The sequence below is a fragment of the Ursus maritimus genome, unplaced genomic scaffold (assembly GCF_017311325.1).
Source record: "Ursus maritimus isolate PB19 unplaced genomic scaffold, ASM1731132v1 scaffold_14, whole genome shotgun sequence".
In the NCBI taxonomy this organism is placed as follows: Eukaryota; Metazoa; Chordata; class Mammalia; order Carnivora; family Ursidae; genus Ursus; species Ursus maritimus.
Window position 1 is genome coordinate 41,878,286 of NW_024423786.1, and position 27,854 is coordinate 41,906,139.

The window sequence follows — 27,854 nt, forward strand, 5'->3', positions numbered from 1 at the left end:
CGGGTCCCGCCCACCTGCCTGGGGAGGAGCCAGAGCAGGGCTCCTCTGAGATGGTCCCTGTGTCCCCAGAGCTGCGCAAAGCGACCCTGTCCCATGGCGTCCCACCCGGACCTTTGGTACGCATAGTACCGTGACAGGCTTTTTGGTGGGAGGAAAAGGAGACCCAGAGACGTGACTGACTTGCTCAAGACGCACGGGAGACTGGAATTCTAAACCCAGCTCCTGCAAGGACTGTGTAACTTGGGCAAGACAGAGCCCTAGTTTCCTCAATTAAAAAAAAAAAAAAAAAAGTCCAACCATCTTCCCACACAGTTATGAGGTGGAGGCTGACTGCCACCTGCTCAATGGCAGGCAAAGGTACACCCACGTCTCCCACTGCAGGAGGACAGGGGTGATGGCACGAACCCTCCTGAGGGGACCCCTCCTTCAGAGCATCTAAGGGAGAAATGATTGACTTCTGGTTTTAAATGCACCCAGACTAGGGCTATCTGAAATAATTTCTGGGTTGTGCGGAGGGCACTGGCCCATCATGGACATCAGTGATGTGAATGTGAACACAGGGTTCCTGGCATCGGAGCCTCCGCAGTATGTGGGGGGTCAGAGGAAAACGACAGGTGTCCCCTCCCTTCCTGGGCTCCTGCCAGCCCGGGTCAGCCTCCTCCTGGCTTAGAGCATGTACTCCCAGCTGGGAGCTTCCTGGGGAGAAAAGGGCGATAGAGAGCACAGTGAGCTTACACCCCCAAACCTAGGGAACATGAAGCCATCCCTGTCCCCACCTTCCGGTCCCCTTCTCCAAATTCCTCCCAATGGGTGTTGTCATCCCTGTCTTCTCTGAGGCAGGATGGAGTCGGCCAGGACCAGCTGCTCAGGACCAGCTTCCCTTTGGCTCCCTGACCTGTGGCTTGCTGGGAGCAGAGCACAGGGTTGGGGCCACCTGGGAGAGACCGGGAAGCAGGAAACCTTGCTTTGCTGGAGGTGGTCATGGGAGGTGGTGCAGGATCTAGGCTCAGAGTTGCACCGCTGGGTTCCATTTTCACTTTGGTTGCCTTGGACCCCTGCCCTAGGGGATTCTTGCCCTGCTCCCATGGTCGTCCTGGCTGGCTGAGGTTGGGTGGGGTGAGAAGAGTAGCTCCATTCCATCTAGGGTCAGGGGGACAGCATTTGAATGGCTGGCACAGTTCAGGTGTGGGGTTGGGGATACAGGAGGGGCCAGCCCCAGACCTGCTTCAGAGAGCGTGTGGTCTTGAGGGGGACGTGTGTCTTGGGAGTTGGCTGGTGAGAGCCGGGGGAGGGATGAGTGGGTGGTGCATTCTGATCCAGCCCCTGTGTTTGGGGGGCTGGGACCGTGGATCTTGGAAAATCCCTCAGTGGTCCTTTATAGTCTCCTGGTTCAGCCCTTCCCAAGGGAAGAAACCACCTCTCCCCATGGGCTCCCCATTCCTGCCACTGTTCATGCCCTCACCCACCATGAAACATGGTCTTCTGTTTTGCTCCCCCTCTTCACCTTCTGGTCCCATCTGTCACCAAGCTAATTTCTGACACCACTTCCCTATTCCTCTCCCTTGTGCATTCCCAGTGCTTTTCTACTTGGTTCCCTGCTTTCACTCTATCCCTCCCCCATTCTAGGCAGAGCTCTTATCTCTGCTCTGTTTCATGAGAGGAGAGCTCTACTCCCTCTGGGGTAAGACCTCCTTGGACCAGCACTGAGGGCTTTCCCTGATCTGACCCCAAACCCTTCACTTGTCCCATCTCTACTGCAGCCTGTCTCTAACCTAGCCACCCAAAATAGGAAGGCTCACTCTGTGGTGAGAGCAGGAGGTTTCGTGTTTGACCTTGTAGGTTCAAATCCAAGACCCAATGCTTATTAGTTGGGGGGACCTTGGGCAAGCCACATAACTAGTTAAGCCATTATTTTCTCACCTGGAAATGAGGGTGTTAGCAGCACTCACAATACAGGGAATTGGGAGGATCAATGGACAGAGAAGGTGTGAAATGTTGAGTAAAGCACCTGGCATAAAACAAGCTTGCAACAATGGGGCCATTGTTTTCACCCTCCTGGACGGCCACCACCCTGATTACTGGCTGAGGTCATGGGGACCTCACTTCTGGTTTGGTATTTGTTTCTTCTAGAGCATTCATCATCCTTCGCTTCCTCTTTTTTGACTTTCTGCCTCTCCAGATGGGAGGTGAGATCTAGTCCTGTCTGCTTACATGTTCCTTTGTATATACAGTGCTGTGTATACAGAAGGCATCCAGTAAATGCTACTGGGTCACAAGAGGCTGAATATGACTGGGTTAATGTTTATGGCAGGACAGTTCCATGAGACCCTTGGGCTAGATTACATCCCCTGGGATTTCCTGGGACGATGGCTGGTGGAGAAGGATTGTGGTAGCATGCCCTTGAGAGCCTGCTGACTCGGCCTGGGAGCCGCTGGTCTCCTCCCCAAACCCCCCCAGGGAGCCTCAAATACTTTGGTGGGTCGGATTAGGCAGGGGATGGTTCATGAACAGGAGGTGGCAGAGGGCTGAGCGTTCTACCCTAAAGCACATCCAAACGGGAAGGGGGCTTTTGCAATCAAGGGTTTTGTTTTTTGTTTTGTTGTTTTGTTTTGTAATAGTTTTATTGAGGTATATTTAACATATCCCCAAAATTCACCTATTTTAAGCGTACAGTTCAATGATTTTTAGTGGCACTACCCTCACTGTAAATGTTTTAGTACATTGCCACCCCCTAGTAAGTTTCTTCGTGTCCATTTATCATTACTTCTCATTCCCACCCCTGCATCAGGCAATCACTAATCTACTTTCTGTTTTATAAATGTGCCTTTTAGGACATTTCATGTAAGTGGAATCATACAATAGGTAGTGTCCTATTTACCTATTTACATACAATATTTAGTGTTCTAAATACCAAATTTAGCACAAATGAGGCTCATTCATATCATGGTGCATATCACTAGTTCTTTCCTTTTTACTGCCAAATAATGTTCTTTTGTGTGGATATACCACGTTTTCTCTAACCATTCACCAGTGGCTGGACTTTCAGTTGTTTCCAGTTTTTGGCTTTTCTGAATAATGCTGCTGTGAATATTCACAAAGGAGTCTTTATGTGGATATATCTTTTTATTTCTTTGGGGTATCTAGAAGTGGAACTGCTGGGTCATATGGTAACTCTGTGTTTAACATTTTGAGAAACTGCCAACCTGTTTTCTAAAGTGGCTCCACCATTTTACAATGTACAAGGGGTCCCATTTTGTCACATCCTCACCCAAATGTTATCCTCTGTTTTAGTTATTATAACTAGTTCCCATAGGTATGAAATGAAGACCTCGTTGTGCTTTTAACTTGCATTTCCCTAATGATTAGTGATGTTGAACATCTTCTCATGTGCTTATTAGCCATTCTTGTATCTTCTTTGGTGAAATGTCTGTTCATACCTTCTGCCTATTTTTTGATTGGGTTGTTTGTCTTTGCTGAGTTGTCAAAGTTCTTTGTAAATATTTTCTCCCAACCTGTTGCTTGTGTTTGCATTTTCTTAACTGTCTTTTGAAACACAAAAGTTTCAAATTTTGATAGGCCCAATTTATTAATTTTTTTTCATTTATGGATTGCACTTTTGGGGTTATAGCTAATTAAAATTTACCTAACCCAAGGTTGCATGGTTTTCCCCTTGTGCTTCCTTCTAAAAGTTTAATTGTTTTATCTCTCACACTAAATTCTATGATCCACTTCGAGTTCATTTCTGTGTGTGGTGTGAGGTAGGGCTCTAAGTTAATCTTCTTATATGTGGATATCTGTGTGCTAGCACCACTTGTTAATAAACTATCCTTCTGCCAATGAATTGCCTTAGTGTTATTATAAAAAAATCAATTGAATGTAAATATAAGGATTTACTTCTGGACTCAATTCTGTTTCATTGATCTATGTCTGTCTTTATGCTAATATCACACTGTTTTGATAACTGTAGCTTTATAGTATGTTTTGAAATTAGGAAGTAAAATTGCTCCAGATTTTTTTTTTCAAAATTGTTTTGACTATTGAATATAAATTATATAAAATAAGTTATATAAAGAAAAATTGTAAATACAAATACAAATTATATAAAATTTCTTTGGCTATTTATACCAATTTATTTATTTATCCTATAAATACTTTAGAATCTGTTGGTCAATTCTTACAAAAAGAAAAAAAAAAACTGGCCTGCCAGAATTTTGATAGAATTTGTGTTGATTCTCTATATCAATTTAAGGAGAATTACCATCTTAACAATATTGAGTTTTATAAAGGATGGATGCAAATGTTTCTCCATTTGTTTAGATCTCCTTTAATTTCCCTCAGCAAAGTTTTATAATTTTCAGTGCACAAATGTTCTTGGATTTGTTTTGTTAAATCTTTTCCTAAGTATTTAATTACTTTTGATATTATTGTGAATAAAATTATATTCTTTTTTAAAAAAAGATTTTATTTATTTATTTGACAGAGAGAGACAGTGAGAGAGGGAACACAAGCAAGGGGAGTGTGAGAGGGAGAAGCAGGCTTCCTGCCAAGCAGGGAGCCTGATGCAGGGTTTGATCCCAGGACCCTGGGTTCATGACCTGAACTGAAGGCAGACGCTTAACGGCTGAGCCACTCAGGCACCCCTAAAATTATATTCCTAATTTCATTTTTTGGATTATCTGATGCTTATATGCAAAAATATAATTGCTCTTTGTGTAGTGATCTTGTATCCTGTGACCTTGTTATACTTGTATATTAGTTCGAATAGCATTTTGTGCATTCCTTAGGATTTTCTACATAGAGGATCATGTTATCTGAGAATGAAGACAGTCTCACTCCTTCCTTTCCAGTATGGGTGTCTGCTATTGCTTTTCTTACCTTATCACTATGGCTAGGATCTCCAGTATTACGCTGAATAGAAAAACTGAGAGTGGATACCTGATCTTAGGGGAAAAGCCTTCAGCCTTTCACCATTTTAATCTAATGTTCACTATAAGCTTTTCAATGATGTGGTTTCTAAGGGCTGTGAGCAAATTTGGTCCAACCTCCTTCCTAATTGCACAGATTCTAACCAACAAGGCAGTCTCAGCAGGAGAACAAATGTTTTTGATACAGAGGTGAATGGTGGTAACTCAGGCACGCTGACCCATTTGGTACACCACTTACTGTAGCTACTGACAAAGAGTCGGATGTATTTTAGTTGCCTTGGTATCATCTGGGGAGATTCTTGTCAATGCAACAGTCTAGAGAGACCTGGATTTGAGGCTGGATTTTGCCACTGCTGAGTAACCAATCATTCAGCCTCCTCAAGAGCCAGTTTCCACATTAATAAAACAGGAGCAGGGATTACCCTTTTCTGCCTATCTCTTGGCTTCAAGTGGGACAAAGGTGGTGGAAGGACCTCACAAACTGAGGCAAAGGGTCATCATCATTTTTTAGAGGTGGGAAACGTGTCAGTTACAGGAAGGAAAATAATCCAGAGGCTCTGACCATCTCCTTTCATTTATTGAGACTCACAGCCCTCCGGCCATCAGAGAATGCTCATTAGACCATCAAGACACCTCCACTCGAGGAGAGGGGCCTGACTTAGGCACTGAGTGGAGAGGAAAGGGGAGGAGCAGAGAGATGGAGGAGTCTAGAAAACCCTGTCAGAGGGTGAGGTTGTGTCTCCCATGGGCAGTGCTTAAGCCCTGACTCCTTGGTTTCTCTCTCCCAGGACTGTGTGTGGCCGCCCCTAGGAGAAGTGTTCGGTGGTGCACCATTTCAAAAGCAGAGTCGGCAAAATGCTCCAAATTCCAACGGAATATGAGAAAAGTGGGTGGCCCTAATGTCTCCTGCACTAGGAAAACCTCTCACCAAGAATGTATCCAGGCCATCAAGGTAAGTCAGTGCCACGTGTTGGGTGGGACCAAACCGAATGGAGGGAATGAAATGGAGTGAAATAGAAAATGTGTTTCCCTTACCTCCTCTGCTTTTCTTTCTGGGTACCTGTAACTTGGGAGTGCTCCTTCCTCATAGGACACAAGGCAGGCTATTTTGAAAGGAGATATTAACATTTCAAAGCTGAGAGACCAAGTGTGGGGAATCTGGGTCACAACAGAAATTGTGAATAACAGCTGTTGCAAACACAGAAGCAGTCATATAACACGGGCAAGAGTCAGGGTTCCTCTGAACGGGAAAACCTCCAGAAGATCATTACCGCCAAACCCTGAGCAAAGTAAGCTCAGCTGGTCTGTAGTTACCACATCACATTGCTGGGGAAGGGCCAGCCAGGGCACCGGGCATTGGAAGGACATTTATGCAAGACATTTCCAGAGGGAAGGAAATGGGAATCATGACCTCCAGATGATTTCAGATTCCTTTTGTTTTTTGAAATATAAGATCTACTGAAATAATTTTTACTCATTCACTCAACATATATGTTCTGTGTCCCTGGCTTGTGCCATGGTTGTGGGTACTCCACTCCAGCATGGAGTGCGTAATCTGTGTCAAAGTTTCTCATAAGATCTAGAGTTATCGGAACAGTAGGTATGGGAAAAAAATTTAGTTTGAACAATGTTGTAGGCTATTATTTTATAACTATGGCCTGGGGGAAAAACAGCACTGGCATACCTTGCTGGTTTAAAATGCAGATTCTTGGGGAAGAAAGGGATAAAGAAAGGGGGGGTAATCAGAAGGGGGAATGAAACATGAGAGACTATGGACTATGAGAAACAAACTGAGGACTTCAGAGGGGAGGGGGGTGGGGGAATGGGAGAGACCGGTGATGGGTAGTAAGGAGGGCACGTATTGCATGGTGCACTGGGTGTTATACACAACTAATGAATCATCGAGCCTTACATCGGAAACCGGGGATGTACTGTATGGTGACTAACATAATATAATAAAAAATCATTAAAAAAATAAAAAATAAAAAAAAATAAAATGCAGATTCTTAGACCCTCTTCTAACCTATTCAACCGAGGACCTGTGATGAGGTCGCAAAATCTGCCTTTTTAATAAAAGCCTCTTCGCAATCAGTTCTACATACCACACATCAAATGACATGGTTGGAAATAAAACACGTATTATTGAAGAACCAAGGGACAGGTTAATTCTCAGAACTTTAGAGGAACAAGAACTCTCGTTGCTTTTAAGCAGTGAACTAAATCATGAAGTAAACAGACTGAAAAACATAAAAAAATTAATTTATAGCCATTAAAAACATTTAAGCAAAAAATTTAGGAAGCACCAGAATGAATATGCACCAGCTCTGACAGGGGATTGCTATTGACCGTACACTCTATAAAGACCTAATTCAACTTGGTAAGAAATGTAGGACCATATACGAAAAATGGTATGAACCGAGCGTTAGTAAGAGGGCGTGTGTAATTACTAGAAATATGAAATGTTCCCCTTAGTAGCCAGAGGGATACACACCTGTCCAATTCGTTAGCACTTGCATTTTCTAAAGGAAGAGCAATAAAATGAAAGCCAGTGCTGCTGGTGATTTTCCAGCACAACTGATCTTTGTGGTTGGTGGCATTCTAAATTGGCATTACGGATCTTCTGAAAAACAGAGGCACAGTGGCCAGGGCCATGAAGATAAACGTGCTCGCTGTCTGGGTGATTCCCACCCTCGGATGCCTATCCCAAGGCCACAACAGGTCATCAGAAGGAAAAAAAAAAATCTAGGAGGACAAAGCGAGCTACGAAAGCATAGATTTCATAGCAAAAAAAGAAGTGCTGAACATTTGAGGAATTATTTGATAAACTATGGAACAAATACGTGATCATAAAGTTTTAGGAGGTCAAGCAAATCAATAAAGGCTCTGCAGATGTCAGAAAATGTCATGTGCTTTTAGATGAGTAAAGCAGTCCACCAAATATTGTCTGTACCAGATTGCAAATATAAGCAGTATGTTAAGTATATGAGAAGTAATATGCCAAAGAGAACGCACATGGTTTATTAGGATAATTTTAGGATAGCGTAATAGTTCTATTTTTTATTCAATAAAAAAAAGAACTTAAAAGAACTAAATATAGAGCAGAAAGTGGGAGAAAGCATCTAGAATAAACAACTTTAGATATAAATGACTGAAATGAATGAGCGATACAGGCAGGGGGACTCATACAAAAGAGCCAGTGTAGCAGCATTTTTGAGGATCCTTCCAGCCACGGAGATTTGTGACATCCTGGAATCGAATCGCCTGGGTGAGGGCGGGCTCTCTCCTGAAGCTTGGCTGGCCTCTTTGCTTTCAGGCAAACAAGGCAGATGCTGTGACCCTGGACGGTGGTTTGGTGTTTGAGGCAGGCCAGGACCCCAACAAACTGCGACCCATAGCGGCTGAGGTGTATGGGACCCAAGCAAGTGAGTTGTCCCTGGAGACCCAGAAGCAGGAGTGATCCTGGCCTTGGCTCTGGGCTCTGTGCAGTCCGAGGGGCTGAGCTGTAGAGACGGGATCTCGGATAGCATCCGACTTGCAGGGGACGGAGTCCCTGGGCTCTTCGGGCCAGAAGCGACCCACGGGGGGAGGACATGTGTGTGCTCCCTGGGGAAACAGAGCAGGCGGGAGGAAAAGGCAGCATATGGCTCCCCTTTCCACCCGGGCAAGGTCAAGGTGGGCCGTTTTTCTCCCTCTAAGGCTTTCAGTTCTCAGGTGAAGAGCTTTCAATTCTCTCTGTCCCTTTGCAGAGCAACAAATCCACTATTATGCCGTGGCCATAGCCAAGAAGGGCACCAACTTCCAGCTAAACCAACTACAAGGCGTGAGGTCCTGCCACACAGGCCTTGGCAGGTCTGCTGGATGGAACATCCCTATGGGTACCCTCCGTCCATTCTTAAACTGGCCAGGGCCACCTGAGCCTCTTGAGGAAGGTGAGATGGCTGGGGGATGGTGGCCCATCTCTGGCAGGGGTCTCCAGGCCAGCTGCACGCACAGGCCACTTGCTAAACATGTGTGATGAGCCCAAGGTGGGCCCACGGCCCCAGCGGCCCGTGGGAAGTGGCCGCTGAGTCGGCTGTCGGCCAAGTGCATCTCTGAGCTCCCAGCCTCACAAAGAGGCTCTCCAGCAGGGGTGGGGGAAGCGGCTCTCCGCCCACAGGACTGACACTGGGGGGTGTGACAAGCTGGGGCGGGGCTGGCTCACACTTTGTGGTCTATTTCACCGTGTTGAACAGCTGCGGCCAAATTCTTCTCTGCCTCCTGCGTGCCCTGCGCGGATGAGAGACAGTACCCCAACCTGTGTCGCCTGTGTGCGGGGACCGAGGGAAATAAGTGCGCCTGCTCCTCCAGGGAACCATACTTCGGCTACTCTGGTGCCTTCAAGTGAGTGAGAAGGCCCTTGTCTCCCTAGTGGCCTGAGTGCCATGTGTCCTCAGCCCTGGAGGCCTTTTCTCTGGCCCCAAATACAGTTCAGTCAGCCGGCCGGGCCCACAGAGCGGGTCCAGTTCTCCCATTGCCGTGTAGACAGAAGTACTGAGTCCAAAGAGGCCACTGACTTTGCTGGTGAGCATGTACTGTCTGGTGGAGAGGTTTCAAACCCTTTTATATAGAAAGACCCGTTTTGCCCTTTCGGTCCCTAAGACAAGAGGTGGGGTGGGGTTTCTCTGGCCAGCACCTGAGCCATTGTTCCTCACCATCTACCTGGGGGTGGCTCCTGCCCCCTCCCCAGCTGGGGTGCTCCAAAGCCTCAGAGCCCTGACCTCTGTGGGTCGGATGCCCCCAGGAGATAAGCCCCAGGACCCAGTGCTCCTGGGAGGCACGAGGAAGAAGTTGGGGAGGGCTGGCCCGTGCTGACCCTTCCGGTGCTTTCTTATTCCACAGGTGCCTGCAAGACGGGGCTGGAGATGTGGCTTTTGTCAGGGACAGTACAGTGTTCGGTAAGAGGTGGGAGGAGAGCCACGGGTACTCTCTCCTTTTCTTTTATTCTCCCATAATTTTGAGTATTGAGCTAATCGGATTCCTCACCTCTTGGCACACTATTGTCAAGGTTCCCCACAGGGCAGACCTCTTATGTCCTGTTATCTCCTATTTTAAACAATCATTTTTCTTTAAATCCCCATACCTATTGCCTTTCTTTTCCTCATAGACAGCCCTGCCACGGTACTTGACACGGGTCCTTCGAGATGTATGTGGTCTTGCGAAATGTAGAGCGCCCCTTGTGTTTTTGGTTCTAAGACCACAGAAGTTTCAGCACCAGAAACCATGCTGCTGCCTAGATTTCTCACTCAGCATTTTGTTTTAGAGATTTGTCTATGCCGTGTGAATGTCCAGTTCAGTGGTTCTAACAGTTGAGGAATGCTCCCCGGAATGTGTCCACCAGATTCGAAACGCATGCTTACATTGTCCTCTGTTAGTATGATTTTGCTGTAGCCATTGTGATAAATGGCATTTGTCAAGGTCAAGAACTTTACCAAGTTCTCCATATCACTTGTTTTCTGAAACTTACAAGCAAACAAAGTAGCTATTGAACATACACATTCTTTTTCTGCCTCTATTAAGATGATCTCATTAATGACGTGCATTGCTTTAGCTTTTTTGATGACCGACCATTCTTTTGTTAATGGAATAAATTGATAAACCTTAATCCTGATCTATTAGTTTTTAAAATCCTCTGTTAGACTGAGTTAGCTAACGCATATTTGAGATTGATGCATTTATGTTCGTCAGTACAAAAGGCCTGTAATTCTCTCCTGTGCTTCTCTCTTTGATTTCGAGATCAAGGTTGTACTAATCTCATAAGATGAGTTGGGCAGATTCCTGTCACTTCATAGATTCTGAATCAATTTTTAGACGAGATACATTAGCAGTTCCAAATCGGGCTGAACTCGCTCATAAAAACAGTCTTTCCCCTTCTTTTGAAAACACCCAATGTGGGGAAGGGATTCAACTCTATTTCCTGCCTTAAAAGTGCTTGTAATTTTTATTCTTTCTAGAGAGGTGGGTAAGGCATCGCCCCCTGGCTGGCAAGCTGGGCTGCCTCTGCCATGGGGCGCTTTTCTAGGCGGAGTTGCCATGGAAACAGATGGCGTCTGGTCGGCCTTCTTGGCTGGCGAGACAGCTGTCTTAATAATGCCAGAGCAGCCCATCTGACACAGAGGAACACCGGGCTAGCCTCCAAGGCTTTCTGGGCACTATCTTTCTTTTTTTGAATGTTCTGGAGCAATCCACCGCCCTTCTGACCCCCCCCCCGCCCCCCAGTTTTATAGAGGGCTCTAGCTCACCAGGTGGGGGAAGGGGACCTACAGCTCATGGGCAATGCCTCCAGTAGGCTCACCTGGGCTCCCCTTCACTTCCACCCTTCCTCCAGAGAATCTGCCAAACAAGGCTGACCAGGACGAGTATGAGCTGCTCTGCTTAAACAACACTCGGAAGCCAGTGGACGCTTTCAAGGACTGTCACCTGGCCCGGATCCCTTCTCATGCTGTTGTGGCCCGGAGTGTGGATGGCAAGGAGGACTTGATCTGGGAGCTTCTCCAGAAGGCACAGGTATCCATCCCCCTCCCCCCATTCCAGGAAGGCCCTCTGCGCCTGCTTGCATTTGGTGTGGGGAGATTCCTTCCTTTCCCAATTCCTTGCTGCCCCAGAAGGCCTTCTGCAGCCTCTCTGCACGAAGGGTTAACAAATTCAGGGAACCGCTTAACTCAGCTGGCTCTGGACAGCAGGAGCAATAAAGCTCTCTCTCCAGCGCTACCGATGAACGGACAGGGTTTCAAGGGCTGGAGCAGAAGCAGAGGGAGGATGAGGCAGATTCTCAGGACCCTAAGGAACTTGGACCCTAGCAACTTTCTAAGGAATAAGCCACAGCTGAGCTCCTGTCACAGGGATGGCGCCGGTCCCTGCACAGGGGGAAGCGAACCAAGACTCCCGCTCCAGGGTCATCCCCCAGCTCCAGATACTGTTTTTCAGCATTGTGTTTTTGCTTTCCTCTCTAGTTACCACTGACACTGTAATTCTAATTTTTTCTGAATTAGGAAAAGTTTGGAAAAGACACGTTGTCTTCGTTCCAGCTCTTCGGCTCGCCCAAAGGGGAGAAGGACCTGCTGTTTAAAGACTCCGCCCTTGGGTTTTGGAGGGTCCCCTCGAATATAGATTCTGAGCTGTACCTTGGTTTCAACTACATCAATGCCCTCCAGGGCCTGCGGGAAAGTGAGTGAGGCCCAGGCAGGCCCCGGGGGCAGGCTGGTGCAGGGGCAGTAAGCCACGGGTGAGGCCTGCCGGGAACTCCCTTCTCAGGCAGCACGGCCCTGCCCTGGGAGTGGTCACTTCTTCAAATGTGAGGCAGCTGCCAGTGTGCAGTCAGCCAAGCCAGGGCATTTAATATGTCCAAACTCCTGTGACAGGCACCCAATTAATGCCATTCTATGTCCCTGGGTACATCAGGCTCCCCAGCCCTGATGGCACCATCTACGGGCCTCCTATGAAGATATACGCACAGGAAGCAAGAGAGCCAGGGTACCTCCAGCGATGAACCCCGAGGCTGGCACCCTGCACCTGGCTGGGGATACCACAGTGGGCCAGTTCAGTCATGGCTCCTCCTCTCCTAAGTGCAGAGGGGAGCTGGCGGGGGGCGGGAGGGGGGGGGAGACTGGGCCATCTCCTGGGACTGCGCTGTCTCTGTGTCCTGGAGCTTTGATCCCGTGGTCCTGAGATACTAGACAAGTCATTGCTCTAAGGCTCAAAGGGTGGATGAGAAGCCAGGGAAGTCTCCAAAGGAAGGGAAATGAGAAGCCTGGAGAAGGGGTTGGGCCCCGAGGATGGAGGGGGAGGGCGGCAGGTGCCCAGGGTGCTTCTCTGGGCTGGCGGGCGGTGGGCAGTGCCGGGATGTCCCCGCCAGGCTCTGGGCCCCACCACGGCCGTGTCCCTGTGCGCAGAGGCTTCGGACGTGGAGGAGAGGCGCGCGCGGGTGGTGTGGTGCGCAGTGGGCCAGGACGAACTGAACAAATGTGAGCAGTGGAGGCGCGCGAGCGGTGGGAGTGTGAGCTGCACGTCGGCGCCCAGCGGCGAGGACTGCATCGCGCTGGTCGTGGTAGGGACGCGGACTCTGCCGGGGGTGGTGGTGGGGGGGGCCTGGACGCTCCACTCTCCATTCAGAACCGCTTCTGGTGGCCTTTCCACCCCCCTGCTTCAAAGAACAACTCGCGATTATTGCAGGGGACCGGGACAAATTAGACAGGTAGCATGTCGAACACAACTAGCAGAGATACACGCGGTTCAGGTGTTGATCGCTCCCTACCCCCGGATTTCTCCGTATGTGTGTGCCCGTGCCGGCAGCCACCCTGGACCGCCCCAGTTCTGTCCGTAGGCTTTGAGTCCTTGTCGCTTGACTGGACGCCGTGGCCATTTTCCCACGTGAATATATATTCTCTGAAAACACTTAAAAATGATCTTTCTTGTGGATGTGGCTTGGTTTAGCTGTGATCCTCTTCCGCTTCATCCCCTTATTTCATCATTATCAATAACCCCGTGGTGCTGCATCCCTGAATAGAAATCTTCAGCCACGTCTCCGGTTAGTTTTAGTAGAGTTGTCAAAAAAATTATTACGGAGTCGAAGAGGGAGTTTGCAGTCTTGATGAATCCGTGTTCATCACCCGAATTTGGGTGCGAGCTTGTTCATTCCCAGGGTGAGGCAGATCAGTCATAGCTGCTCATTTGTTAAACAACTTTTTTTTTTTAAGATGTTATTTATTTATTTGAGAGAGAGCACACACAAGCAGGGCGAGCAGCCAGCAGAGGGAGAAACAGACTACCCGCTGAGCAGGGAGCCCGATGTGGGGCTCGATCCCAGGACCCTGAGATCACGGACTGAGCCACTCAGGCGTCCCCATGTTGAACAACTTCTGGGTAGTGCTTTGCCTGCAGTGCCCGTGGGATGAGACTAGACCAGGCCAGTTGTTTCCATGAGTCTCCTCAGTGAGTGAGGCTGGTCCAGGAGGGTGTCCCGAGACTGCTTGGAGGACAGAGGGTCAGTGCCGCCTGTGCCTGGTCTCTGCATTGGAAGTGACAGCATGAAAGGCGTGGGGGGCTGGTTGAGAATCAGTAGTGCACCTAGTATTTCCTTGGGTGCTCTGTTCAAACAAACCCCTGTCTCTTTCCGCTGTTTTATTAGAATAGCTGACATTCTCTGACCTAAAGCCATGCTCTTAGAGACTGTAAGGACAGGCGGGACGGGAGACAGCCACACTGTGTGGTGCTGACTATTTGCTTTGGTTTTACAGAAAGGAAGAGCTGATGCCCTGAGCCTGGATGGAGGCCTTATCTATGTGGCGGGCAAGTGTGGTTTGGTGCCTGTCCTGGCAGAGAGCCAAAGTAAGTCAAGGGAGCGTCCTTTCTGGTTTATTCTGTCTGGGCCATGGAGTAAGCCCACGCCGTGGGGCCAGGTGGCGATGTCGCGATGGGTGGATGCATTCAAACAGGAGAATCGGGGGAAAGAATGAAGGAAAGGGGCTTTTACCCACACAGCCTGCTCTGTTGAGAAGTGACAGAACATCGATTGGTTTCCTCCTCTTCATTTTAAAAAAGGTTTTAAGGGCACCTGGGTGGCTGAGTCGGTGAAGCATCTGACTTTGGCTCAGGTCGTGATCTCAGGGTCCTGGGATTGAGTCCCCACATCGGGCTCTCTGCTCAGCGGGGAGCCTGCTTCTCCCTCTCCCTCTGCCTGGCACCCCACTCATGCTCTCTCCCTCTCAAATAAATAAATAAATAAATAAATAAATAGAATCTTTTAAAAAAGTTTTCAGTAAAGTATAAGATACATACAGAAAAGTGCCCATAGGAGTGCAACTCAGTGATATTTCACGAGCTGATACGTCCCTGTGCGCCAGTGCCCGGATCGAGACACAGCAAGTTCCACGTGGCCGCAGGTGTCCTCCTGCCACCAGTCCCCTTACTCCGGCCACGGTGATGACCCCTGACCTCAAACAGCACAGAGCAGTTCTGCCTGTTTTTAAACCTTACATGCGAGGCGTGTGCTTTGTACGTCTCTCGCTCGGTGTGAAAGTTTGGGCTGTTCATCCAAAGAATATTGAATCTCGTGGCTGTGCGGTGTTCTGCGGTGTGACCCGACCACAGCTCTTTGTCCCCCCCGTGGTGGAGAGGCATTTGGTAATGTCCAGCTGGTGGCCATTGTGAACGAGCTGCAACCTGGGACCGCAGCACAGTCTCTTCAGATTTGACCCCGCGTGGCTGAGGTTTAAAAGTTTGCGGCTTCTCAACAAAGCCTGGTGTTTAATGACATTTTGCTTGTTTTTGTCCTTTCAGAGTCACAGAACCCTAATAATGCAGGTTGTGTGGATAGACCGGTGGAAGGTGAGTTGGAACCTGCTTGTTTCAGGGTCGAGGGTAAGTCCTCGTGGCCAGAGGAGGGGGTGGCAGAAACTCTAAAAAAACTCACAGAAAGAGATGTAGCCGGAGAAGCCGTAAGTTCTTTTGAAGATGCAGATAATTCATAGATGAGTAATTGCAGTGAACGTTCTACTGACCCTCACACTTGACAGAGAACTGTCAGAGCTGCTCGTTGTGTGCTGGTCACGGGGCAGGAGGGCTGTTACATCCCTGTCTCATAGGGCTGGTCAGGGACGGTCCCAGCAATCACTTTGAAGGCTCAGCTTGTCTTACTTCTTCATTTCATAGCCTGGATCGGTCTCCCCTTTACACAGAGCAGCCAGCTAAGCTTCCGACAATGGCCAGATACCCGGGGGCATCACTGCCTGGTGGCGCTCCCTGACTTGTTCTGGGGCTGCAGACAGCTGTGCTCCAATCCCATGCCAGCCCCTGCTCCCCCCTCCCCCCCGGAGGTTCAGACCTGCTCTTCTGTTGTTCAAGGGTACCTTGCTGTGGCCGTTGTTAGGAAATCAGATGCCGATCTCACCTGGAACTCTCTGAAAGGCAGGAAGTCCTGCCACACCGCCGTGGGCAGGACTGCAGGCTGGAACATTCCCATGGGCCTACTCTTCAACCAGACAGGCTCCTGCAAATTTGGTAAGGCGTCCTGAGGGAGTCGTGGGTACGTGGGTAGGCACGCTGAGCTGTGGGACCTCAGGGGAGGGCGGGGGCGGGGAGGAGCAGGCCGACTGTGGCCGGCGCGCCTCTTTTGGGATGAGCGTGTTGTCCGCGTGGCTGCCTCCTGCAGACAGAGCAGCCCTGAGTGGGTCCCACTTCACCCTTCCCCTGCCCCAGCCACCCCACCCCAAGATAAAAAACTGGGGGATCAGTCAGTCTGCTTCTCTGCGCTCTAAGAATAGATGCAGGTTCTCCGAAGTACAGATGTTACTTTTTCTTTTAATCTCTTGGAGCACCGGATCCAAATTTCTCATAGGCGCTTGCTTCCTAATTTGGGGAAAGGCACGTGCCTGCCTCAGGAAACGGACTTCTTCCTCCACACTGCCAGGAAACCGAATAAGAGCTCGAGGGTTCTGGCTCCGCCTGCTTCTGGGGCCTTCTCTCCCTGCCGCGCCCCGCGCTCCTGCCCCGCGTGTAAGCCGCGCCCCGCGCTCCTGCCCCGCGTGTAAGCAGCGCCCCACCTGCCGCAGCGTGTGGCATGGTCTCGTCGGGGCTCGCCTCTCCTGCAGGCGTCTCCTCCAGGGGGCGCTGCCGCATTAGGAGTGGGTTCGGGAGCCTGGCTCCTGCCGACTTCCGCGGGGCTCCGCTCCTCGCTGCTAGCACTCGCCGTGGTCGCCCTTTCCAAGCCCCGCGGCTGCCTCCGAGCTGGGGGGACCTTAGCAGGTGCTCCCCGGGCTTCTCCGGAGGTTGACACGCGGTGTGGCTCTTCCAGGGGTTAGGGGCCGCACGGGTCTGATAACGGGTGCTCGCCGCTCGTCGAGGCAGGACTTTCATGTCCCCGGCGTGTCCTCTCTCCTTCACCATGCTAGTCTGTGTTAATGTGGCTCAGATCACAGGGTGGGTGAGTTCAGATGAAGTTCAGCAGCAAGGAGAAAAAACTCCAAGCAGCAGAGGTTTCGTTCTCTGTCACGTAAGTGAAACCCAGAGGTTAGGTTGTCCAGAACTACTGTGACGATGACGTGGTGTCAGAGAGCCGGCTTTCAAACATCTGGCTGTCCTGATCAGTGTGGCTGCCATGCTCAAGGTCCCTTCATGGCCCATGTATGTCACCATGGGAGGCCTAGTGCAGGTCCGCATGCCGCGTGCAGAAGGAAGGAGAAGAAGGGGAGAAAGGCCTGTGCCAACTGTCTTCGAAGGGTGTTTCTAAGGAACTCGCTGGCGAGGTCTGTCCTAGCCACAGGGCAGCTGGTAAGGCCAGTCTTTCGTCTAAGGGACCAGGCGCCCAGGTAGAAAGCAGGGTTTCTATTTCCGAGGAAAGGGGACGTCAGATCCTGGAGGGCGGCCCGCACGTTCTGCCGCGGGTCGCCGCCGAGTTCATCAGTCGAGTCTCCCGCTCGAGGCTGTCACGATGGGACCTTCTGCCCAGTCCCAGACCCTCTTCTCCGGCCCCCAGGCAGACTTCCTGTCAGTGCCTCCCGTGTGAAGCTCTTCTGATTTCTGCTGGGCCCTCGGTGGGGGATAGCACGTGGCGGGGTGTGACAGCAAGTGTGTGCTGTCTGTCCCAGGCCACGGGATGAACCCAACCTAAGCTGCGGGGCCTGCTGGGTAGAGAGGCCTCTGGTCTCGACTCCGGGACGAAGCGCTGATGCCCGTGTTCTTTCTCCGCAGATGAATTCTTTAGCCAGAGCTGTGCCCCTGGGGCTGACCCGAAGTCCAGTCTCTGCGCACTGTGCGTCGGCGACGAGAAGGGTGAGAACAAGTGCGTGCCCAACAACAGTGAGAGGTACTTCGGCTACACTGGGGCTTTTAGGTGAGTTCTGCGGCCGAGCCTGCCCAGGGTAGGGCCTCATCCTTCGTCCCTCATCATCCAGCATCTTGGCAGTGCATTTCTAAGAAGCCAGATACGGCCTGTCACGCAGAGCCAGGGGGCAGCCTCGGGGTCCACTAAGGGGCTGCACCTGTTGGGGCTCCTCCACTCCTCCCTGGAGGCTGCCACGGGGCTGCCTGACCTCAGCTCTGCCGGACCCCTCCCCGTGGTCTGGGGCCAAAGTCAGCCTCAGTGGGCCTCAGTGTCCCCCTCCTCCAAATCAAATGGGTCGTGTCTGTAGTCTCTTAAGTCCTTTCTACAGTTCAATTTTATGGGCAAGAATTCTCTTTCCCGTAGCCACCAAACTCTCCACCCCCAGCCCATTGGGGTTGTCATTCCGTCGCATGCCTCATTTTTCTCTTTGATTTCAGCCTTAGAAATGGCAGGGACAAAGCCGTGGTGCCGTGTTATTCTCCACTAGTAAAGTGAAAGATAAACCAAAAAACATGTTTTCAGAATCCACCGGTTATAATCACTTAGTTATCCACGGCAACTATCCACAACTCAAAAGTACAACCCCATTCCTACAGACGTCGGTGGTCACTTCTCAGGGGTCCTCCCCAGTCCCTTTTTCTCTATCCACCAAGAATATATTGCACTTGGGGCCCCTGGGTGGCTCAGTCAGTTAAGTGTCTGACTCTTGATTTCAGCTCAGGTCTTGAGTGATGGGATGATATAGACGTAACTTTTCCTATAGTGTGAGTGACTCATGAAAATATTCTGTGAATGTCCAAGAATATCTTAAAAAGAATAAGGATTTGCAAATGGAAAATTTATGATGTGATTCTGCTCAGAAATACTGAGTAGACACATATCTGAGAAAAACCCAGAGGAATCATGTGGTTTTCTATTTTAAACTCATGGGAAGGTATTTTTTTATTGGAAACACCTACACTTTCGTATTCCTATTTATACAAGAAGGAAATGGTTTGTCTTTTGTCTAAACTGAGCGCTGGACCCAGAAGTCCTATCACCGCTATATTTCTAACTAACATCCTTACATTGCTGGTTCTTAATTTTCGGTTTTCAGCTCTTTTCTGCTGACTTTCCATTACGGGAGAAGAAGTTCTAACCTCTCGTGCTGCCTCTGTGCCTGTTCCATTCACAAGCACAAATTTCACCTGCTTTTAGCACCCCACAGATTCACGTCATGTTCAGTGCTTATGTTATTATGAGTATGTACATATCCTCCTATTAAATATGTGGTATTCATTCCAAATATGTCCCTTATGGTACAAAGTTTTTGTTTACTCTAGAGTTAATAGGTGTCTTATTATTTATTTATTTATTTATTTATTTATTTATTTTTTTGCTTAATTTTCTGTGCTTAAAAAAATCATTAATTCATGTCAAAATCCTTAGCCAGTGGTATAAACCCCCTCAAAATACGTACCCACAGTGAATGCTGACTCGGATTCATCAGATGCTTGGGAATCTTGCTCTGGCCCGGTTGGGTCCGGACTGGTGTTCTCTAGGCCCCCCGCACAGCTGTGGTCCTGGGATTCCCCTTGATGGTCATTCTGGGATTTCCCTTCGACATACTTCATGTTCAATTGCCTGTTTCCTGGATTCCATATCTTTGGCTTTCTTGGTTTTGTTGGCATAGAACACATATTTTTGAGAAAGGCTGAACTGGCGTTGCTGTTTTTCCAGCATGTCTGTAAACGTTTTACAGACATTTATCACATGTCTGAAAACGTCTTCGTCCTACCTGTGGAATGATGTAGAGTTTGGCTGGATAACGACGTGTCAGTTGGAAAACATTTTCCCGAGGGATTTTGACAGGATTTTGCCTATCTGAGAGAGGACAGCATTAGCTATTTTGACCAATTCTGTCACTAAAAACAAGCAAAAATGTTGGATTAGTCCACACGTGCGCGCACACACACACGTTCTTAAGAATATCAAATAAATGACAAAGTTGTAAGATGATTAAGGGGGAGTAGGAATTCAGAGAGCTCAGTGTTCACTTTGTCCTGAGGACGGTTACCTGTCGTGACAAATTTGAACACCGAGGTTACATACACCTTTAAGGTAGGGGTGAATCAGAAGTAATTTCCACACCTACTCCTGAGGGCAACAAGTTGCTGGATGCTGAGGAAAACAAGGAGGAGATTGCACACCATCCCTGAGAAACAGGAAGCACGAGCCAACCGTGCATGGATTTGCTGCTCAAACTTATATCCCCTAGAATGGTCCAGAAATTCTCAACTCATAAATATTTTTAAAAGTGGTCCCAGACTAATGGTCCCTCTAGAAACCTGCCTGAAAGACAGCACCTTAGGATAGTCCTCAACGATTACTCAAAAATCCTGTCTTGATAACAATGAGCAGTACACAGTCAAAAATAACTATAATGATATTAACCAAATACACAGGGGGGAAGTTATCAGAAGCAAGTTTTCCAGCAGAAAAAACAAGGTAATATTTTTTATAAAAGAATAAATAGAACTTCTGGAAAGGAAAAAATGTAACAATTGAAACTAGCTATGCAGCTGACCAGTTTAACAGCTTAGATGTAGCTAAAAAGGGAATTAGGGAAGATAGGTGGAAAAATTATCCATAATGTAAAAGAAAGACAGAAACTACAGCAAATACAAAAAATTAAAAACATTAATCCATTGTCTTCTAAATCTAGAATTTCTGTTGGGAAATCTGATACCATTTTGGATTCCTGAATCTTTGTATATGAACTCTTCCTTTTTGAAAAAAAAATTATTTTTGAGTTTTCAACAATTTATTTGTAACTTCCTAATTCTGAGAGAATAAGCTTTAGGAGGGTTAGGAAGTGTCTTAGATGCACAGGTCGACACAAAGAATATTTTGTGAAGAGTAAAGAAATCAGACCCCTATACTTCTTTCTTAAAAGTGTATTTCTCTCTAAATTTACAGAGATTTAACAATGAATGAAAAGTACATTTTAGGAAAAATTCATTTGGGGTTTTATCAAAGTAAAATGCTTTGAAAACAAGTTTCTTAAGAAGTTTCTGAGTTTTTAAAAAACCATTTAAAAAAATCCCCGATGTTCTGAAACTTCACACTGATATTTCTTTTTTTTTAATAATAATTTGTTATTATGTTAGTTTATCTGGGTCTCCTTGTAATCCTTTGGATTGGGCACTTGGTGGACCTGTTTCATCTGGAAGCTCAAGATGTTTCATTTTGGGAAATTTTAATTTATTACTTCTTTGATAATTTCTACCCTGTCTTCTCTGATTTCTCTTTAAACCTTAATATCTTAAATTATTGACTCCTGGATTAACATTTCATTTTCTTCTTATTTATTTTTTTATTATTTGTTTTTCTTTATCTTCTAGTTTCTGGAATATTTCCTCAGATTACCCTTCTAATCATTTTATCATTTTTGAGAATTTTTATGATGATTTTTTTACTTTCTAAGAACTGTTAGTGTTCTGACTGCTCCTTTCTTAGAGCTTTTTGCTCTTGTTTTATGAATGCTACACTTTCTTTCATCTCTTTAATGATATTCATTGTAGTAAAAAAAAAAAGTTTTATTCTCTCTCTTGTATTGTCTCTGTATTTTCTGAGTATAATTAGCTACTTTTTTTTTCCAGTCTACAATTTTTTCTGGCATTTCTTCAAAGATCCAGCAGTTTCTGGCCATTTGTCCATATTTACGAATGAAGCACTAGCTCTGTTAGTTCCTCATCAGGTACCACGTCTTGGCTTGGTTATGAGTCTCACCTGTGGGGCAACTGGTTTGTGTCATTTCACTGTGGGGCATCCCCATGTCAGAATCTATAGGAATTTTTCTTGGCTTGATCAGCTTTTCCAGAGAAAGAATCATCCCGTATGCTTCTTGGGAGGTTGAGTGTGGGAAAGAGCTTATGATTTAACCTTCCAGAATATAGGTTTTTAATCCACTCTCTGATATCAGTGTTGGGCCTCTGCTCTCCACTGTGCTTGGCTCTCTGTCTCTAGTGTTGTTCAGGTTCAATCTGTTAGGAGCAAACCTTTAGTCTTCTGCCACACGGTGAGGTGTGGGGAGCCATCTCCCATCCATCTGGAATAGGAGGGCACCTAAGCTGTGTCTATAAACACTCTATCCAGTCCTCTTGTCTCAGTCACTTTCGTGGTGCCTGGTACTTCTCATTGATGAGCCTTTCTGGAGTTCTGTAGTGCACATCAGTTTTCTTCTGGGCTTCCCCCACTTCCAGCTTACGTCACAGCTGTCTCTGCTCTGCTGGGTCAATTACAGCCCATTGATTTGCCCTCTGTCTTCCAAACGTTGTCAGTATTACCTTCTCTCTTCCCCTCCTGCCGTTCTCTGGCTCATGGTTTATAGCTTAAAAAAAATCTCACTAATGTAAAAAAAAATTCCAACAGTCTCATTAATGTCATTTTATTGGGATTCTAGAAGCAGGGAAGGTTCACAAACATATGTGTTCAAGCTACCATTTTAAACCATAAGTGCCTGGAAATATTTGTCTTTATCTGTTCCATGTTTACTCCCAAGCTTCAGTTTTTGGAATCTATATTACAAATATTTACGAAAACCCTCATTGTTTGTCTTCTGTGGCAATGTGTTTATTTTCTGGAACATTTTAGGTGCCTGGCGGAGAGGGCTGGAGATGTCGCCTTTGTGAAAGATGTCACTGTCTTGCAGAACACGAATGGTAAGCAAAGTGTTTCCCTTTCTTGTCTCAGTATTCAGATTTGCAACTGGGAAGCTATTATAACCTTTTCTAGGCTTTGGATCAAGTTACTTCCAAAATTCTTTATCTCATTATGCCACATGGTATGTCTGTGAGTGTCACATTGATTTTGAAACCAAATTCCCTCCCTCTCTCTTCTCTCTCTCTCTCTCTCTCACACACACACACACACACACACACACACACACACACACCAGCCATACTCAGTAGCAAATGTCTCCACAGTGGCTTAGTCTCATCAACCACAGAAGCACACCATCCTCCTGTCCCATAGTTTTAAAAAAGGAAGTAAAGGCCTTCATTCGGACCCATGTGAGCCCTCAGTCTGGAAACTCCTTGGGAGTCTTTGAGGGACCAAGTCACAGGCAGGTACAGATAATGGAAGAGGAATAATAATTTGCCAGCTTCAGCCCCTCGAGCCATCTGGCCGCCATCCAAACTGCAGCCTTCTCCCGAACCCCCACTCGGCCCCACGGCCCCCAGCGGATGACTCACCACTTGGTCCCCTGAGAAAGAACCGCCTAGACCTTCTGCCTCTGTCCTTCAAATATCGGCAGTCGCAGCCCCTCCTCCCACCTTCTGGTCCTCCCCACGTCTCTTGGGAGAAGGACTGAGGACAGACATAAAAGTTTGGCGTGATCTCAATATTAAATAGACAAAGCCAAGAGAATGGATAAAGTGGGGTTTTTTTTTGTTTTTGTTATGAGGTGAGAGGGGGCAGAAGGAGCAGATCAGGGGCCTGAACAATGAACCTGTGTTTGCACACACACAGACATGCATACGATTCTATTTCAAATGTATGAACCAGTAATCTAAGTGGTCTCCGGGGATCGATTGATGTCAGTTTTTTTTTATTGAAATATAATTAACATACAGTGTGATATTAGTTTCAGGTGTGCAGTATAGTGATTCAACAATTCCGTACATGAGTCAGTGCTCATCATGATTAAGTGTACCCTCGATCCCCTAGAGCCAGGTCAGATTTCAGTGTAAGTTTCTTTGGGATTTCATAACTATTTTTTTTAATTGAGAGAACATATTCGATAAACTTGTAGAAGTTCCTATCCTTTGTCTGGTTATATGCTAAGAGCATTTGAATATGAAGGGAAGGACAAAACGCTTTCTTCTTGAACATAAACTAGATATTCTTTTCCTGAAACTCATTGGAAAATAGGGCACAGGTGGAGGGCGTTCTTTTAAAAAAATTAACAGCTCTGTTGAGATATAATCCGTGCTATAAAAATCCACCCGTTCCCAGTGTGGGATTCAGTGGTCTGCAGCACACTCATGGAGCGCCACACCCACCAGCCCAGTCCAATTCTAGAACGCTCTAGAACGCCCCATAAAGTACCTCTGCACCTTTCCCCCACTCCTCCAGAGCTGCCAATCATCAGTCTCCTTTCTGTCTCTGTAGGTCTGTCTGTTCTGGACGTTTCACAGAAATGGAATCACATGGCCTTTTGCGCCTGGCTTTTTTCACTGAGCATCACGTTCTCAGGGTTCAGCCACATTGTAGAATGTGTCAGGGCTTCGCTCCCTTATATTTCTGAATCCTGTCCCCTTGTATGGAAGCGGCACTGACATTTTATTTGAAGTTTGTTTGGCTTGTGCGGACAGACCTTTCCCTCTCCCTTGCATCACAGCGACCCTCACGTGTGCATTTCAGGAGAGGCGGGCGGACCCGCCTGAGTGGGGGTCTGAGTGGGGCAGACTGAGATTTGACTGAGTGGGGCAGCCCCGTGGCTGATGCCGCCTTTCTCTCTCTCCCCAGGAGGGAACCCTGAGGCCTGGGCTAGGGATTTGAGGCTGGAGGACTTTGAGCTGCTGTGCCTCGATGGCACCCGGAAGCCCGTGACGGAGGCTCAGAGTTGCCACCTGGCCGTGGCTCCGAACCACGCTGTGGTATCTCGGGGAGAGAAGGCAGAACACTTGAAGCAGGTGCTGCTCGACCAACAGGTGTGGATCGCCAGGGCCTCCTGCTGTCTCTTAACTGCACGGGCTGCTGCGAAGGGGGCGGGTCCCAGCGCTGTAGGGGTAACAGCCCGTCCAGAGCCCGTCTTTCCTGTCCCTCTGCTTGAAGCTGGTGCTGACCGTGTTTGCTTCATGCCGAGGAGCTGCCCAGAGAGTCTCAGTGATGAGAACGACAGAGGCGTCCACGTGTGTAATCTCTAGAAACAACACACCCAGAACTCCTGTAGGTTTATGGCTATCTATGGGAAGTGGTTTGAAGGAAACCATGCAATTTCCTTCAAGTCTGTGATTCTCTTTTAGAGCTTCTAGTTTTTGTATCAGAACACCTTGTGTCCAGCTGTGATTTAAAGATGGTGGCCCTATGGGGCGCCTGGGTGGCACAGCGGTTAAGCGTCTGCCTTCGGCTCAGGGTGTGATCCCGGCGTTATGGGATCGAGCCCCACATCAGGCTCCTCTGCTATGAGCCTGCTTCTTCCTCTCCCACTCCCCCTGCTTATGTTCCCTCTCTTGCTGGCTGTCTCTATCCTGTCGAATAAATAAATCTTTAAAAAAAAAATAAAAATAAAGACGATGGCCCTAGAATGGTAGTAATGGGTCCAGTAACCTCACTGTGGCACACTCACTGGTGCTGGTGAGAGGGGTTCATCACTGAGGTGTGTTGTTCTCGGCCCGCGGCACCGAAGAGGGACTGTGGCCACTGGAAGCTAAGTGACCCCACCCTCCCAAGGCAATGACCTGATCAATGGCAGAGACAGATTTCCAGTGCAGACTGTCTATCTGCGAGAGCTGGCCTCTCAGAATGCTGTAGGTGATCAGCTTTTGGGGGAGATCTCAGAAATCCTCAGCTGACACCTAGCCACCCAGAGGTTCTACGGGAAGAGGCCACAGGTGGACCAGGAGGGAAAGATGGTGGGAGGTGAGATCAGAAGTAGTGAGGGGCCCAGGCACTGCCCGGTGCGTCTGTGACCCCCGGGGGCACGGGCTGCAGGAAGACATGGGGCAGGGGAAGGCTCAGCCAAGCAGTGGAAGGCCTCCAGAACTCTGCTCCTTTCGTTCCGTGGGCTTCCCAGGGCTGAGCTCTTGATGGAAGAGATGTCCTTGGCCTCCCCTAATCCCTACATTCTCGAGAACCCTTTCCCTCGGCCACTCGTTTACTGTCTGCCCTGTTACTACAGAATCAGTTTGGAAGAAACGGAGCTAAATGCCCGGGAGAGTTTTGCTTGTTCGTGTCTGAAACCAAAAACCTTCTGTTCAATGACAACACGGAGTGCCTGGCCAGACTCCAGGGCAAAAACACGTACGAAGAGTACTTGGGCTCCGCGTACGTCACGGCCGTCGCTAATCTGAGACAATGCTCAAGCTCCCGTAAGTGGAATGCTGCGGAGAAGCCCCCGGGTGGGAGGGGTGGCGAGGTTGGAGGGCCCGGCGGCGTTCTAGGAATGAAGAAAGGAATACAAGTTAAGGCGATGGGTTATCCCGCTGCGTTAGGGAGTCACAGCGTCACTGTTGAGATGCAAGACAGAGAAAAATAAAGCAGTAGTAACATGCGAAAGTTTAATAATGCTGTAGTGCCTGTCGTGGTTTTAGAGTCTGATGATTCATTTTATTCAGTAGGAGAAGTGCGTGTGTGTATGCGTGTAGTTGTATGTACATAGGCTTACACACGCGTACACACACATACGTGTGCATAGACACACGTATGTATTCAGAAATGCCAAATTCTGGTCTCTAGACAGTTACCGTAAATACCAGCCAGGAAAATGAATTGACAAATAATTTGCTCCTTTAAACACATTTATAAGATATTTGCAGGGTCGTAAGGCTCCAGGCGGTGATTCTAAAATTGCGATGTCCACCGCCTCCCCTGTGCATGGGGTCACCCAGGGCCCTGTTCCTGGTACCTCATCAGACAGCCGGAGGCATGGGGTGGGGGGCCCAGGGATGGGGTGAGGCCGAGAAGCTCTGTATCAGTCCTTCTCAGCGAGGCGCAATGTTTCCCCCCCGAGGGGACAATGCTTGGAGGTGTTTTGGATTCTTACAACTTAGGGGGTGCAGCTGGTGTCTGTGGGCGGGAGCCTCGGGTGCCGCTAAACAAAGCAGAGAACAGCCCGGCCAACGAAGAAGTCCCCAGCCCCAAATGTCAATATTGTCACTGCCCTTTCCCAACCGGCATCTGGGGGAATTGTGACCAGGTGGTCTGAGGACTCCGCTCTGACAGAGAGGCTGCAGGGCTCTTCTTATGAGTGGTCAGCTCAGGTGGGCAGAGACCGCGTGCCCCTTGAGGGCAGGGCCCGTGTGTCCCTGCTGAACCCTGGCACTTAGTGCCTCGCACGAAGTAGTCCTCAGCGAGTGCATATGACCCAGTGCACGAGTAGGTGACCGCCACTGCAGACGGATTTGCATGAAGACCAGGGCGTTGATTGCTCCCGTCAGAGGACCATCTGCGTCTTGTGAACTTGAGAGTGACAGTTGATTCAACTAGAGACAAAGGGGGGTGGGGCTTGTGACACTCAGGCCAGCGCAGGAAGTCACCGGGGTTAGTGAGGGCCAGAGCTGTGGGGCCCCCCGCTAGGAGGAGGCTCAGGGGGCTTGGTGGAGAAGGCAGGTGGGAGAAGGTCTGTGTTTCAGCACCTTCCTCGATTGACCTCTTGGTTTAAAAAAAAGAAATCAGTTTCTGAATCTTCTGCTTTGTTGTGTCCCACAGCGCTTCTGGAAGCCTGCGCCTTCCTGAGTAGATAAAACCCGCCAAGGACGGCCTGGCCTTCCTTCCTGAGACGCCTCAGCCCCTCGCTGCTCTCGGCCCCTCCTGGGGGCGCTGGGCCTTCTCCCTTCCCGGCCAGTCATCTGCTTTCCCGGCTCCTTGCTGTCGTCCTCGCAATAAATAAAATGAGAAAGGCTGTTGATTTTCATTCCTTGTAAAGTGTCATCGTATTTTCTAGATTTTAGGCTGAAATCCCGTGTCTGATCAAGTGTCCGCACAGCTGGACGCTTCCTTCCGCATTTTCCAGGTCCAGCGTCTCCTCCGTCCTGCAGTTTCTGGAAGCAAAGGACAGGCCCAGCAGCTAGTTTCCCCAAGGGCCTCTGGCTGGTTGTTCACATGGTTGTTTGTGTGTGTGCTTGTGTACGCGTGTGTTTCTAGGGCAGGGGGAGGGAATAGGGAGGAGGAATCAAGGCATTGGTGAAAGAAACCGGATATCACAAAGATTTTTGAGTATTTGGTGTTTTAAATAAATTGCATCAGGTATAACAAATGTGCAGATAATACAGGCATCATAGGGAGAGGTGACACCCTTCTGTCCCTTGGCCTTCTGACTGGCCTTATTGTCCCCCCACCTCCAGCTAACCTCCCCTCACTTGTTT

The 27,854-nt window shown here is 48.4% G+C and overlaps 1 protein-coding gene across 1 annotated transcript in view; it reads left to right on the forward strand.

Moving 5' to 3' along the window:
• Positions 1-27,403, forward strand: part of LTF (lactotransferrin) — a 27,660-nt gene extending 257 nt beyond the window's left edge. Inside the window, exons 2-17 of the mRNA XM_008703877.2 lie at positions 5,714-5,877; positions 8,239-8,347; positions 8,672-8,854; positions 9,158-9,305; positions 9,804-9,859; positions 11,290-11,468; positions 11,954-12,128; positions 12,854-13,008; positions 14,198-14,288; positions 15,240-15,287; positions 15,804-15,959; positions 17,649-17,790; positions 22,417-22,484; positions 24,295-24,479; positions 25,670-25,859; positions 27,199-27,403. Coding sequence (XP_008702099.2) covers positions 5,714-5,877; positions 8,239-8,347; positions 8,672-8,854; positions 9,158-9,305; positions 9,804-9,859; positions 11,290-11,468; positions 11,954-12,128; positions 12,854-13,008; positions 14,198-14,288; positions 15,240-15,287; positions 15,804-15,959; positions 17,649-17,790; positions 22,417-22,484; positions 24,295-24,479; positions 25,670-25,859; positions 27,199-27,233 — 2,084 coding nt within the window. The 3' untranslated portion in view covers positions 27,234-27,403. The remainder of the gene's footprint in view (positions 1-5,713; positions 5,878-8,238; positions 8,348-8,671; positions 8,855-9,157; positions 9,306-9,803; positions 9,860-11,289; positions 11,469-11,953; positions 12,129-12,853; positions 13,009-14,197; positions 14,289-15,239; positions 15,288-15,803; positions 15,960-17,648; positions 17,791-22,416; positions 22,485-24,294; positions 24,480-25,669; positions 25,860-27,198) is intronic.
• The last annotated feature ends 451 nt before the right edge of the window (positions 27,404-27,854 follow it).